This window comes from Empidonax traillii, unplaced genomic scaffold (genome assembly GCF_003031625.1).
Source record: "Empidonax traillii isolate 1590-97213 ecotype Southwest subspecies unplaced genomic scaffold, ASM303162v1 scaffold126:size1624879, whole genome shotgun sequence".
In the NCBI taxonomy this organism is placed as follows: Eukaryota; Metazoa; Chordata; class Aves; order Passeriformes; family Tyrannidae; genus Empidonax; species Empidonax traillii.
In genome coordinates this window covers 798,634-813,061 of record NW_020955319.1, presented here as the reverse complement: position 1 = coordinate 813,061, position 14,428 = coordinate 798,634, and the positions used below count along the sequence as shown (strand labels likewise).

The window sequence follows — 14,428 nt, the reverse complement described above, 5'->3', positions numbered from 1 at the left end:
ATGCAGGGTTAAAAGAGATCAAGCTTGTGTTAACCACTGTTGGGAAAGTGGGGATTGGAGCCTGAATGCTGCCCTGGGAGATGCTGATGAGCCTGTGGCTGCAGCTGTGGCTCCTTGCCAGTGTCAGTAATGTAGGGTGGCAGATCTTAGATCCTCTCCTTTCCTTCTGGGCTTTGTCCTGGCATAGTTCCTATGCTTTGGGTCACTTAGGGCCACAGGGACTGCTGAAGGTTGAGCAACAGGGGAAGCCTTCTGGAAGGAGACGTCAGTCAGGGGAAAGCTGTTGCAGAAGGACCACTTCGGCATCGTGTTCCATTGGGCAACACCTGTGCCGTGGGTAGTGGACACTGGGGGGTGGTGGCTGGGCACAGCAGCCCCCAGCCCCAGCTCAGCAGCTGCTCTGGAGGAGGGGGTCCACAGGGAGCTTCTGGGAATGCCAGGGGTCTAATCGTGGTGCAGGAGTTTTGCTGCCCCAAAGAGGAAGGCAAGACTGCGAGGCAGGGGGGGTTGGAGGGGCAGGGATTGCAATGGGTCCCTGAGGAAAGCACGGCATGGTTACAGTGGGTTGTCTCCAGGCATGCTGATAGTTTGTAGTGGCGCCTCATGGGGTTCAAAAACAGGGCTTCCTAGGAGTATGCAAAGCACAGAAAACACAGAAATGACAAATTTAGCTGTAACTCTGCTTCCCTCTTTAATTTGAGCATTTTTAATTAGCTTCCTGTGTAACATAAGCCCTAACAGTGTATTTCTTTTGCTGTTTTCTTCCCCTCCTCTACTGCAGCATGTTGGCATTCTCCACACATTCCTGTCGTTGACTCAGACCCCTGGGAGAGAGAGCACGCAAGGGCCGGGCCAGGGCAAGGGCTGCACCGTCTCCAGTTTGGCTGCACGGAGGTCCTGCTGCCGTGCTCACACTCAGCAGAGGTAAAGGCTGGCACTGCAGTACAGGGATGCAGTTTGGGGCCATCCCATTCCTGCTCCTGCCCATCACACACTCCAGAGTGGAGTGTAGAGAATTGTTGTTCAGAGATCGTTTTTCTCGTAGCTGTTCTTCCTTTTTCCCCTCTCCAAGTTATGAAATCAAGGGCATGAACTCTTGCAGCAGGGATCTAAGACCCTTTGAGAGGAACATCTGCATGTCCTTGGCATAGGGAACGATGGGGAAGAAGGGCTGAATGTGCCTGTCAAGAAGGAAGCAGAGAACAACAAAGGCAGGACAAGCAGCTTCTTTTCTGCTTTCGCTGAGCTTGGAAAGCTGCTGCCTGTGCCTCCTGCAACAATCACCTGCAACCTCCTATCTCCCAGCTTTGAGGTAGAACCTGCAGAACCTGCAGCTGGGAGTTTCATCTTCATCTTCTATATCCCTCTTTTTTTCTTTTTTTTTTTTTCCCCTGTTGGGTAATGTCAGTTCATTCCCCCTCCCCCAGGTAGTCCTAAAATTAAAGAAAAAGGGGCTGAGAGGGGCTTTTGTAACACAGAGTATCCATGCAAAGCAGGTGACAGGTTGTGCTGCCAAGGCTTCGCTCCCCATCCTCGCTGGAACTGCCTCTGCCTGCGTGTTGGTCCCCAGGAGCTGTTGTGGTGAGACAGAACAGTGTTTGTCACGTCTTGTGGAGAAGGGGCCTCCCCAGTGCTCAGACCTCCTCCTGCTCTGAGTGTGGAGCTTGGATACAAGGCCCCAATCCCTTCCCCCTTCTGTCTTCTGCTTGCCGTATGATGGCCCTTTTTGCAATTCTCAGCAGCTCGGACTGATCTGATTAAAATCTGAGTGGACTCCATGCTGGTGGCAGCCCTTGAGGTAACTTGGTGGCAAACTAAAAAAATATTGCTTTACTGAGAAATCTGGGAGGTTTTTTTTTTTTTCAGTCCATGCAGCTGCTCTAAGAATTCATTTTTTTTTAAAAAATGAACCAACCAATCAAAAAAAACCTCAACCCTCTTTTTGAGTATGAATATACTGATCTGAAAACAAAGCCATAAAATATGAGCCCATCCCTAGACCTTAGTGTCTGGGACACGGACATGGTATTTTGGAAAGAAGGTCACTCCGTTTCATTTAGTGGGTTTTTCATTAGTCAAGCTGACAAAAAGCCTCTGGCCTGATTCTTATCGTTCTCCTGGAGCTTCCAAGGGCATTTAGGGGATCATAAATACAATAAGATCCTTGAGGCAAGTTTGTTACAAAGGAAGTTTTTAAGTAATGGTTGACCCCCAGAGGCATGAAGAGCGCTGATAACTGTATGGAAGCCTGATTTTAGGGAGTTAGTTCTCTGGTAAAGTCTGTGCTAGTAAAAGACGAAAGGGCAGGACTTCACACACCCCAGTGACACTGGTTTCCCTGCTATTGCACTGCTGGAACAAATTTAAAGCAGCACATAAACAGCAGGAAGGGTGTTCAGCACCATTTGCTAACACCTGTGGGGACAGTGGCAACCCAGACCCCCACAGGGAGGGCTGCCCCTCTCCCAGTGTACAACACAGGTCACCACACTTGCTGTTTGCAGCTCCTGATGCTGAGCCTGGGGATGGTGAGGCACTGGAACAGATTAACCAGGGAAGTTGTGGATGCCCCATTCCTCCAAGTGTTCAAGGCTGTGTTGGATGGGGCCCTGATCAGCCTGATCTGATGGGTGGCATCCCTGCCCGTGGGGGGATGGCTGCAACTAGATGATCTTTAAAGCCCCTAAAAACCCAAACCTATGATTCTATGATTCTATGATTCTTCAGCAGGAACTGGTGTGGGATAATCTTGTCCCTGGTATCAGGCACTTGGAATCTGAGGTGCTAGGCTAGGTCAGCAGTGAGCAGCATGGGGGACAGATACATCCTGCCCAGGGTCTGGGGCATTCCTCCACACGTGCCTGGACCCCAGCCCACAGACTGCATTGCCAGGTAAGCACTGAAGCTGTAGGAGTGGCAGTGAGGAATACACCCTTGCTCTCTGCTGCTCACATTGGTCGCTGTACACCTGGAAGGGCCAGCTCTGGAGGGTGGGAGTGAACCTGACTCAGCCAGGACACCCTAATGATGGCAACTCTGCATCTGGTGCAGATGCTCCTAAATGGCAAACACAAGAGAGATCCTTGCCCAAGGCTGCAGTCAGGAGCACATTGCCTGTTCTCTGCTGTGGGCTTTTCTTGCCCAGCTCTGCCCTTCCTGCCCCAGAGAACTGCTCTAGGTCTGCCTACTTTCAGCTATTGTCTGGTGAGATTCCCTGAGAAATGTGGGCTGCAAGGCTGGTCATTTTGGGCAGGAGGTGACCTAGGACCAAACTTGCAACCTCCTCTCTGTGTGAAATTGAGGCATTGCTGCAGAAGGAGCCCTGCCAGCACCTGCAGCAGAGCTTTAGAGAGAAACTTACTTCATCTGGCAGCAGCCAGTGCTCAGCAGGGTATGGCTAAAACAGCCTCTCTGGAAATTTCAGCCCTGTCCCAGACAGGGCTGTCTTCAAATCCTGGGAGAACTGAGCTGGGAGGGGAGCACCACAAACTGTGGTGCTTTGCAAGCAAACACTGGAATTTATGCAGGAGCTCCCGGTGAACTTGGTGTTCCCTGACATGCGGGTGCCCTCGGTGTGCTGAGTGAGCACGTCCCTGCCGCGTGGGCAGCCGCCTGCTGCAAAGTCCGGCTCTCTGCAGAGCTGGAATCGGAGCCAGGTGCAGCAGTGGCCCAGGCAAAAGACAATTATCTTTTTGCTTTTCCTTTTAGGCACATGGACTAAGCAGAAAATTGTCTTGTGCTGCAGATGCTTTTGAATGCTGCTTCTCTGTATTTACCGGGATCCAAGATCCAAACTGCAGCTTCTCTGCGACAAGAAAAGTCCACAAACAGCACCTGCTGCCCTTCTGTACCTGGAATGAATGCCCTAAAAAAAAAAAATGAAAAGGGGGAGGAGAAAAAGAAGTTTGATCAGAAGGAATGTCAGCTAATAAAGCAACAAATCCATCTGCTCACGTAACTTTTACAACCCCTTAGAACTACAGCCAAAAATTGAGCAATTCCTGTACTTCTCTCTGGTGCCAAGTGACTTTCAGTCTGCACTATCTGTATTAGCTCATATGAAATTCCTTTGCTACTGCTTTGTTGATTTTAAAGCCCAACTATCCTGGTGTTTTACATTTGAATTACTGTGGCATTTACCGGTGTGGCTGGCAGAAAGCATGAGCTTGCTTCTGTCCTTGATTTTTCTTTATTTGGATATTTTAAGATTATTTCTCTGCACAGTCAATGACACCGGTGATGGTCACCTTTATTTCAGCTCAAATGCGTCTTAAAACTACTGTTTGGCAGCCTGAGTCACTTCTCCTCTTGGGTCCTCCGTTTGCCACCTGCCACAGCCTGGTGTCCCCACCCCAGCCGGACATCATGCGAGTCAAGGCTTGTCTAGTCAGGAGTAACGAGCCTTATGTGGGCAGCACGGATGGATTTGTCATCGTGTGCCTTCACTCCTCAGCACTTCATGGAGTTAAAATATCTTGCTGCAGCTGCTGTGAAGGCTGGTGTGACCTGCTGCATCCCGATGGAGACTTTTCTAACTTTTACACAGAGCTGGGAACATTTTTGCAAGCATTTATACGCCTTTCATAGACATCATGTAGGAACGAAAAAAACAGGTAGGGTATGTGCAAAAGGATATACCAGCACTTCCAAATAAAAATGCTAATGCTGCCTCAGGCCTCTCGAGGGTGTTCAGTGATGTGCAATAAATTGCTTTTATATGGCTTTGAGGATTTAATACTGTTTTCAAGGAGCAAGAAGTCTCTCTATAATCACAGTCAAGGAGATGGAATAAAAACCATTTCAGCCAGTAAACATAAAAATATCTGGCCTTTACCTTTTGAGTCTTCTTGATAAAGTTTGAAATCCAGTTAAACCTCTATCTATACCCAGGAGAAAACTAGCACAAATAATGTCAAAGAGACTGATGCTAATGCTAAGCGAAGGAGAGAGCCTCTGGCTTTTCAAACATATTTAGTTACCTTTCCTTCTATAATAATCAAAGGAATATTCTAAAAATATTGGGTTATTAGAAGTAAGCTCATCTCCCTAGTTGTTATTTGTGATATTCTGCTCTGGTTGTAATGAACCTGAATTATGAGCTGTTTCTGCCAGATCTCATGGGTCTTCCCACACGAAGTATTGGAAGCAAACTGCTCTTCATTTCTAAATTGGAAGTCAAAGAGGTCGATGGGCAGAAAGCTGTTAATAGGTCAGAAAGAATAAGCTGAGGTCTAGAAAGCCACCTGATTTAAGTGGAAAGTCTGGGTCCCCCTGAGGTGAAATAAAGTGGATGAGATGGGAAGGTGCTGCAGAGTGTTTCTCTTCCAAGCCAACCCCCACAATGGAAGGGATGAAGTCAGGTCTCTGGGGTGTCATCAGGAGACACTTCTGCACAGAACCCAAGCCTCAGATTCACATCTCTCCAAAACATGGATGCCCCAGGACTGACTCAATATTGCTGGAAGAAAAGAGCTCAAGGGCTGAAATTCAAGTCCTGCTGAAACCAGAGGCTTTCTTAGAGCGTTACAAGATGTATTAAGGTGATTTACAAATTAAGAACCAATTAAGCTTTCTTGTGTGGAGATACCTGCTGTGCAAGAATGTGTTTATTTCAGATTTGAAAGATAAAATTTCCCTTACAGAACATGAGGGGTGCTGGAATTCAAGCTACTGCTGTCATTGGCAGGGGAGGGATGGGAACTCCTTCTTACACACTGCAGTGAGACTTCCCTAGGGTGGATGGATGCTCTGGAGAAGCTAATGAGCCTTTCAGACTAGCAGGCACTGTTAGGCCATCCAGTTCAATACACCGTATTTCAGACCATTACACCTCAAAGGGTGTTCTTGAACTGAGCTAAATTTTGTACTCTACTCCAGCATTTGTTGAGGGGAATCCACTTCTGCCATTACATACCAAGCAGCAGGGAGAAATCCCACCAAATCTGTTGGCCCATCAGATGTATCCCAAAGCCTGTGCCTCTCCCTGTTTTGGCTATTTGTGCAGCCCTGCTCAGTCTTTTCCTGTTTGCATCACTCCTAAGTTAGGTCTCCTCCTAACATGCAGTTTAATGTTCTTGCTTTAAATTTTCCCTCACTCTGATTTCTTCTGACATTTTTTGGAACCTCTACTCTTTACTCTTTCCTCCTTTAATAGTTTGTTCATGTTTGGTTTTTTTTTTTTTTACTCAGATGAAATACAGACTTGAGTGCTCTCTGTACCGTGCCATGCTGGGTCTCAGACATATAAACCTTCTGCCAAAACAATTAGGTACTGAATGTAGTCCTCTGGCAGTTTGAGGGTGCAGCATCTCCCAACACACAGACTCTAACATCCTCAAGCCTGTGCTTGGCTTTTCTGTGGGAATTCTGATATGAATTCTTTTTCTTAAGGTTGGGCAACCTTACCCTTGTTCTGTCATTAAAACATTCCCAAAGAGGTAGTCAGAAAAGCAGGAAAGTCCGAGCATTGTCCTGTGTTTGTGCACTGGGTGCCACGGTTCCTCATCCCAGGTGACTCCTGCCTCCAGCAGCCAGGCACGTGGAATGGCACAGGCCCAGAGTGCTACCTGGCATGGAGCAGGGGCCACGGTAATCTGGCTGCAAACAAGGTGCAGCTTTTCCTTTAGAGTCACCAGCATCCAGGGGCCAGGCCATGACTGATAAATTCCTGTCACAGAGCCTGTTAGAGGGTAAGTTTTGGTTGCTGACTGATACACCCACAGACAGGGCATCCCTCCACTTCCTGGCCCCACAGCCCTCCACGAGTTCATGTCTAAATCTCTTCCAGATCAGATTTTACCTTACATGTAAGTCTTACCAGACTGAGCCTCTGGCTGAAGCCAAGCTCTGCTGCACTGGCTTTCCTGCTCCCTGGCAGCGCACGGCACCCAAGGGCACAGGGCCAGGGCTGAGCAGGGGGTGTGCAGCCCTGGTGAGCCGTGCACATGTGTGTTCTCCCATACAGCCCGAGGGCAAAGTGAAGCAAGTGTGGCAAAACATCTGGCTGCATCCCATGCAGGGTGCCCCATGTGCTGTGGTTCCCAGAAGCACATGCTGGCATCAAGAACTGCATTGGCTTCTGGCTCAGTCCTCTCCATTTGCTGTCAGGGTGAAGGAGAACGGCTCTAAGGGTTTGCCTGTGCTTTGGGAAATTCCCCCCAAACATAAGGGGGCACTTTTGCCCTTGATAGTTCCTCTGTACAAGGGCTCTGGGTGTGCCTGGTGGGATTGAGGTAGTTTATCCCACTTCCACAGTAGGCTGCAGGTACCCTGGGAGCAGAGGCTAAGTGGGGTCTGTCTGGTGTGGCATCCAATCCTACAGCCACACTAAGTGGGTACCCAGGAGCAGGAAACTTGCTCTTCTCATCACGAATGTCCCTGGGTGAGCCAGGGCTGAAGGAGCTTGGCAACACCGAGAGCGCAAAACCTGCATCCCTGCGCTGTCCCTGCCTGGGAGCCAGGAGGACAAAGGCCACTCTCCAGGAGCTCCCATGAAGACAGGGCTCAAGCTGCAGGCAGCAGGACTGACTTCTGCCTCTGGGGATTGTAGGCAGCCTGTGCAAAGCTCTGTTGGGAGCCAGCAGGATGCCCAACCCCAGAGGCCCCACACTGGTCAGTGTTTGCTGACCTATTTACTGCTTCTCCCTTCATGTGTGCAGTAATCCTCTGCCATGCCAGGGCTTGCTTTTCCTCTGTTTTGCAGGAAAAACAAGCACACATAAATGGCTGAAAACTCTTACAGAACAGACATTGCTCGTGCTCATTTAGGAGCTGCTCTGGAGAGTAAACAGCGAGTGCTTCCTCCAGGTTGTTTTGGTGCTTTAATCCAACATGAAGCATCATTCCCTGAGCACACTTTGCATACCTCTCCCAGATGAAACCTACGATACTGACGTGAACACAGCTGCACCACGTTTGAAATGTCATCATACTAACTGGGCACCCAGGCCAGACTGCATGGCTTGGAGTTTATGTAGGCCAGTCCCTTGGGCTATTTTTAAATATTGGGGCAAGGATTACATTACACTGGTGCACTAACATCCATAAATCTCTCAGGGTGCCAGCCCTGGATTTCAAACTAACTGCCTGGCTCTCCAGGCACACTGAGCAGCCAAGGAGGGGAGGGGAACTGGTCAGGAAAGGTGTATTTTTGACATTTTACCCAAGATGATGGAGTTTTCCTCTTTTCTCTGCACAGTGACACTCATTCCTGGGCGTGCAAATATCTCTGTGTTTCTTCAAGGAGATCAGCTGTGTAGCTGTTCACAATAACACTGCAGTTCTGCTGTGTAAAGTTGTTGTCCAAGGAATTTAGTGGGAATAGAAAGTGCTCAGGACCTGCCATGAGTGGGACCCAGGTGTTGGAATTTTAATTTATTCCTCTCTTTTCAATGTCCTGCCTTCCCTCCCTGCTCACAAACGCTGGGCTCTGCCGGAGTCTGTCCCAGTGGCAGCCTGAAGTGCTGGGTCCCGCTGGATCCAGTGCTTTGCCTGGTGAGAGGCTGCTCATCGCTGGGCTGTGAGCACTCTGATGAGTACTCCCTGCCTCTCTGTCTTCCCACTGACGTGACTTTTGGCTCCAAGCCTCCTTGAAATCCTTATTGGTCCATAGCCAGACGCTCTGGGTGGTGTTCCTGGTTCTGTGCTTGCAGGCACTCAACCCCACACCCCACAAACACGAGCACGTGGTGGCTGGTGACCCCCAGATGACAATCTCTTTTGATATGTCTTAAAGTGCCATGTGCACTCGTGTGACCGTGAGGCAGAGCCCTGGCAGCTCTCCCTTTTCAGGCTTCTCTGCACATCGAGGTGTAGATGCAAAAAGCTACGGCAAAAATAAAACCAACAAAAGAAACAAACAAAAAAGAAGCTGCATTTTATTTTTTCTGGCAAGTTAAAATCTGTTTTAGTGAGGCACAGGAGATGATGATTTTTGGTTTTCAGTTTTTGAATTATGGCATTATTGTCACCTGCAGGTCTTTAAAAACTACATTCAACACCCAAGGTAGGGACCACCACACGGGACCAAAGAGCTGAGACACCTGATATTATTTGTAATTAGTGTTGAACCTTTTTATTTGTAATTAGTGCTGAAATATAGAAGGACAATTGGATGGGGATGATTTCACACCATCTACATATAACAGGGCAATTGAAAGGATAACCTCTGGGACTGCAAAGGTTTTTTCACCTCGACTGAGTTTTCAAGAGAATAAGAAAACCCCACACATTACTTGTTAAAAGAAAGGCCCAACCTACAGCAATTGAGGTGGAGAGGGACAAATGGGATGGCAGGAGGAATTAGAAGACAGATGAAGATGAAAAAATAACTTTTTCTTCCAGACAGCAGCAAAGGGACTTGCAGGGCTAAAGGGGAGAAACACGGGCCAGCACCCCATGCTCGGGGAGGTGGCACTTCCCGACAGTCACGCTGAGCGTGCTGGAAGGATCAGCTTACTCATAACCTAAATTCAGTGCAGGATTATTAATGAGGTGACAAGTGCAGGGTCCAGAATACCAACAGATCCACTGAGTTTTTAGTGCAGAGACAAACTTCAAACCATGGATCCTGGTCTGTCTCTAAACTCTTAGGGTTTTCTCCAGGGGAGATGAAGGAAAACAGGCTTGGGAAGTTTATCTAAGAGACTGAGGTGCCAAACAGCATAGCAGATACAATGGTTAAATTTAACTGTAAACACAAACACAGTGGATGGAGGGATGAAGCTTCTCACCTCATGTAGAGGTGCAGTGGAGGCCATGTGGGCCCCACTTGGCTGGCATCATCCCAACAGGCTGGCCATGTTAATGCTCCAAGGACAAGGAAGGGAGATGTGAGAAGCAGAGCTGGCCCCTGCAACAGGCATCATCTTACCCTGCCAGGCTGGCACTGCCCCCTGGGAGAGCAGCCACCTGCCCCAGAGGTGCACCGGAGCGCTGGGAGAGGACAATTGGGATCACTTCACACCTTACCACCAAGGGACTGCTCTCTCCAGGTTTTCAATAGCTGAGAGAGAAACAACAGTTCTACACAGCCTAAGCCTTCAGAGCACTGCTTGGCTGCAGGAAATCCCCTAGAAATCGATCACTGAGGAGAAGTCTGGATTTAGCATCCTCAGATGACCTCTCGCTACAAATTCCTTGGCTATTTATAAATGCCTCCATAAGACTGGAGTTCAAGAATGCACTAGCACTGAGAACTACAGAGCCAATTCACCATCTCTGGCATCTTCCTCATGCCAGGGAATTCAGAGAGGATATCTGCTACATGAGAATGGTCAAGATTAGCCCCCAAAATAATTTGTTGCAACAATATGCTGAAGAATACATGAACTCCTGGAAGCCCCTGTTGGGCTGATAACTGGAGTAGAGCTGGGCTGCTGAAGCAAATGAAAGTTGCCTTATCTAGGAGCTGTACTCCAAGAGGGAGAGCTGCAGGATCTGAGGTCGATATAATCCAGTGTAACAACCTAATGTGATAGTGGTCTGTCCCGAGGGCTCCCGCACATCCAGGATCACAAAACACAGCTCTGTCTTTTGCCCTCCTCTTCATTTGCTATTTGCATAACAAAGAAAAATACCAGCTGCAGTGTGTCCCAGACTTACTGCTTTGTGTCACCACCTTCAGCAGGTTTGCTTAGAATAAAATAGTTGCACGGTGATAAATTGAAAAAAAAAATAGTATCTGCCACCTAGTGGCAAATGGATTTGTTTTATGGGAGATGCTGATGTGAGCATGGCTTGCCATATTAATGAGGGTTTTCCAAAGGTATTTCCTCTTTGCAAACTCTCAGGTTAGCAGTGTTTGGAAGGTACAGATTTTGGGGTATGACCCAAGTTGTTAACAGCAAGTAGGTATTCACAAAATCAAGTGACTTTTCAGTGCTTTGCTTCTGTTATGGAAAAGGTCCTAAAAGGTTATCCCACCAGCCCAGCCCAGCATTTCACAGGATCTAAAGTGGATTCAAATTTTTTTTCAGTCACATCTGCCAATAAAGTGCTCAGGAGTGTAATTTGGTGTTAGGAGCCTAAGAAGCCTAATTTAGGGACAAGTGTGATGAGCATGTGTTAAAGGATAAGCTATGAAGATAAGAGCAGTCACAGCCAGCCCTGTGATTGCTGTGGCACTCGATACATTCTGCAAGTCATGGGTAAAGGGGAGGTGTTGAAATATGTTTCCCTTCTGCACACTTAGACAGCTTCTTCAGAAATCATTACAAAGTGCAAAGACTGTATCCCAAAAGGGGTTCAGTTTTATTACTCAGTGGGTTGCTTTGGAGGAAGACAGTCTTCTGCAGCACCCCAGTCCCCATCCCTGCCACCTGCTCTCCCGGGAGTCTCCCTTGCAGCCTCCCTGGTGAGATGTGGGTAGGTCTAAACATCCCTGACCAACATCAGCAGAATCAGGTTACCTGTGCACGGGCAGCCTCTCAGTGTATAAAAAAAGCATGTAAGAAAGAGAGAGACTTCACACCAAGGCCTGTAGTGACAGGACAAGGGGGGTTAAACTGAAAAAGGGTAGATTTAAATTGGACACAAGGAAGGATTATTTTTAAGTTGAGGGTGATGAAACGCTGTAAGAGGTTGCCCAGAGGCCAGGTTGGATGGGGCTTTGAGCAAACTGCTCTAGTGAAAGGTGTTCCTGCTGGGGCTAGAGTAAATGACCTTCAAAAAGTCCCTTCCAACCAAAACCATTTCATGGTTGTATGGTTCTGTACTGACCCAGCTACACATTAAGCCCATAAAGCTTAAAATTTATTATCAGCTGTTATTTTAAGTGGTAGCTGGATGCTGGAAACGTCCCAGAAGCATCTAATTTCTTGTGCCAAAATTAAATTATTGAGCTGGTTATGGCCAACACAAACTGATCCTCAACCACTTGCTGACACGTTTGACTGAAGGATCACAGTGATCATGATTTTGGGGAGACTTTGCAGTGAGCTGTCTCAACGGGCTGTGTTAACTCAACAGAAGGCCAAGGTGCTGCTGTTCACCAGCCTGGTCCAAATGGCATCAAATTGACACAGAAGACTGCTCTGAGCCTTTTGGATGCATGGATAGAGACAGATTTGTACTTTTCTAGAGCAAATCTCCCACCAGAGGAGAGGAGCAGGGGGTGACAGAGCCGAGGGCCTTCCCAAGCCGTGGCGCTCCCAGCCATGGACTCACTGCTTTGCGACCTGTCCCCTCTGATTCACCACCTTCATATGATGCATGTGAGCTGTGGAAGTGAGTCTGTCTGTTTGCAGGCTTTAAATAAAGGACTGGCTTTGTTTTCTTTAGGTGTGAGTGTTTCCAGGGTACTATTCCCTGATGCAGCAGCGAGTGGGAGCCCTTGGCACTGGGGACCCCTTGGCTGCCAGAGATATGTTGTCCCAGCAGCACGAGGGTCCCATGGGGGCCAAGGTCCCCCTGTGTGACAGCATTTCTCAGCCAGGCTGATGGCAGGGCACGACAGCCCTCTCTGAGGGGTTTCAATTGGGCAGCATAACTGCACAGTACCTCTCCTCAATGTGTTAATCATCAAGGTTTTCTTTCTAGAAACACCCTGCAGCTCAAATGGAAGAGGTTGGACTGAGAGAAGTGTCCTTACAGAAATGTGACTGACCATAATTGTGCCTCTCAGCCTTTAAAATCCACGAGATTGTAAACCCTAAACCTACCACCTCCAGCCCTGCCTTCAGTGCCCAGCAAGTGACCACAGCCACGTATGCCCAAAAACATCTTCATGTTTCCCTGCAGGCACCCCTGTGTTTTGCCCACCAAATCCCTTCAAATGAGGCTCATACGCATCTGTTGAGAGTGCTGTCTTCTTTTTTGGAAGAGGTGAGAGAAGCTGCTAGCACACAGTTAGCAGGACAGACTTAAGCTGGTGGGAAGAAGGGATGCGGCAGAGGGATGACTGTGCCTCCTCAGTAGTTCTGGAGCTGAGGGCAGCCCTTGGGTGCTGTTTCAATCTTCATGACGCTGTTGGATTCCAGAGAGTAGGTCACCTCATCCTCGCTCACCCCTGGCGGCAGGTTGAACTCCTTCATGAATTTTCTGTAGTTACAGGTCTTTGACACCGAGGTGTTGCGCTCCTCCCTGTGCTCTGCTAACACTGTCACCTTCCCGTCCTTCACCTCCACACTGACGTCCTTGGGTTCAAAACCCTTCACGTCAATCAAAGCCAAATGACTCCGATTATGAGACGAGCTCAACGTCCTGCTAAATCTTTGTATTCTGGAATTAAAACAAGAGGGTAGCCTTTACCTTCCCGTTCCCCTTCCAATTTATTTCTCCAAAATGGCTATTTCTCTCCCATCCCGCTTATCTGTTTCAACATTTGCTCCCGATAGCAATGCTAAACTTCCCTTATCCTACCTGAAGGGGTGGTGATGCTTGTAGAAAGCAGACACCCGTTACCTGCTGATTCGTCGCTCCACATCCAGCCTTGCAGGGAGGGCTCTTCTTGGTGGGGGTTGGAGTTCGGGCAGTTGCAGGCAGCAGCGGTGAAAGGCCATCATCCTGTGCAGGCGGGCTGCAAGCAGCTTCTCACGGAGCAGCTGCAGGCGCAGGTCCAGCAGCCTCATCTGCCGCTGTATCCGCCTCAGGTGCTGGCTGGTGTCTGCCATGAAGTGACCGCGCGCCGACATTGCGAAGCTGCAAAGCGCGTCAGGGCATGAATGAACTCGGGTGGCCCCAGACTTTCATCTGGTGGCGAGCGTGTGAGCAGAGCGGCGGGTGCTCCTGCAGCCTTCCAGCAGGCACCTTGTGACATCAAGGGCCACCGTTCCGCAGTCGCCATGGGAACCACAGCCCAGTCCGTGCATCCCCACTGCTGCAGCCCCCACAAGGACCAGGGGAGCCCAGGGACACACCCAGGGGTTTGGGGCACAGTGGCCAGGCAGCAGAGCCACAGGCCATGGGGAGCATAACCTGGGCGTGGTTTCATGCACAACGTTGCTTCAGTGCGGCTGCCCACAGTTCCCAGGAATTATTTCACCATCAGCTGTCCACACCATCATCTCTGATGAAGTGCTGGAGCCCAAGACATGGGCCATATTCCCTCAGACTGGCCTGTGATACAGAAGCTAATCCCAGCCTCAGCAGCACCAACACCCTCGTCTCTCAGGCATTTGCCCAGTGGTCAGCTGGATGATGTGTTATTTTCCCAAGGCAAAATATGTGTTTGGCTCATCAATAAATCAAAAGAGCCAGCTTATTTTATACTGAAAGGTAGTTTCATCCACAAAAAACCCCTTTTCTTTATGCGTTATTACTTTTGCATCACTTTTTCAGTCTGAAGAAAACCCTTTCATTTAAAAGCTGAATTCAAAGGCTGCCAGGTTGTGAAGGGTCCCTTCTGTATGGAGCCTGTACACCTTTCTGACGGCAGTGTTTTGTCTTTGACACTCTCTAGTCTCTTTGGCTATACATGAAAGAGTCCTTC

General features: G+C 48.8%; 1 protein-coding gene across 1 annotated transcript; it reads right to left on the bottom strand.

Moving 5' to 3' along the window:
- Nucleotides 1–12,795: 12,795 nt before the first annotated feature.
- ODF1 (outer dense fiber of sperm tails 1) lies at nucleotides 12,796–13,772 on the bottom strand. The gene is made up of 2 exons (XM_027883399.1): nucleotides 13,402–13,772; nucleotides 12,796–13,218 (listed from the first exon to the last, which is right to left on the bottom strand). Exons 1-2 carry the CDS (start codon nucleotides 13,629–13,631, stop codon nucleotides 12,909–12,911), a joined length of 540 nt encoding a protein of 179 aa, XP_027739200.1. The 5' UTR covers nucleotides 13,632–13,772; the 3' UTR covers nucleotides 12,796–12,908.
- Between the last annotated feature and the right edge of the window lie 656 nt (nucleotides 13,773–14,428).

What these genes read in the sequence shown, in the direction of transcription:
- ODF1 (XM_027883399.1), bottom strand. Translation starts at nt 13,631, where the DNA reads ATGTCGGCGCGCGGTCACTTCATGGCAGACACCAGCCAGCACCTGAGG. An exon ending in GTGGAGCGACGAATCAGCAG is followed by an intron (nt 13,219 to 13,401) that starts GTAACGGGTGTC and finishes TTTTAATTCCAG; the next exon opens with AATACAAAGATTTAGCAGGA.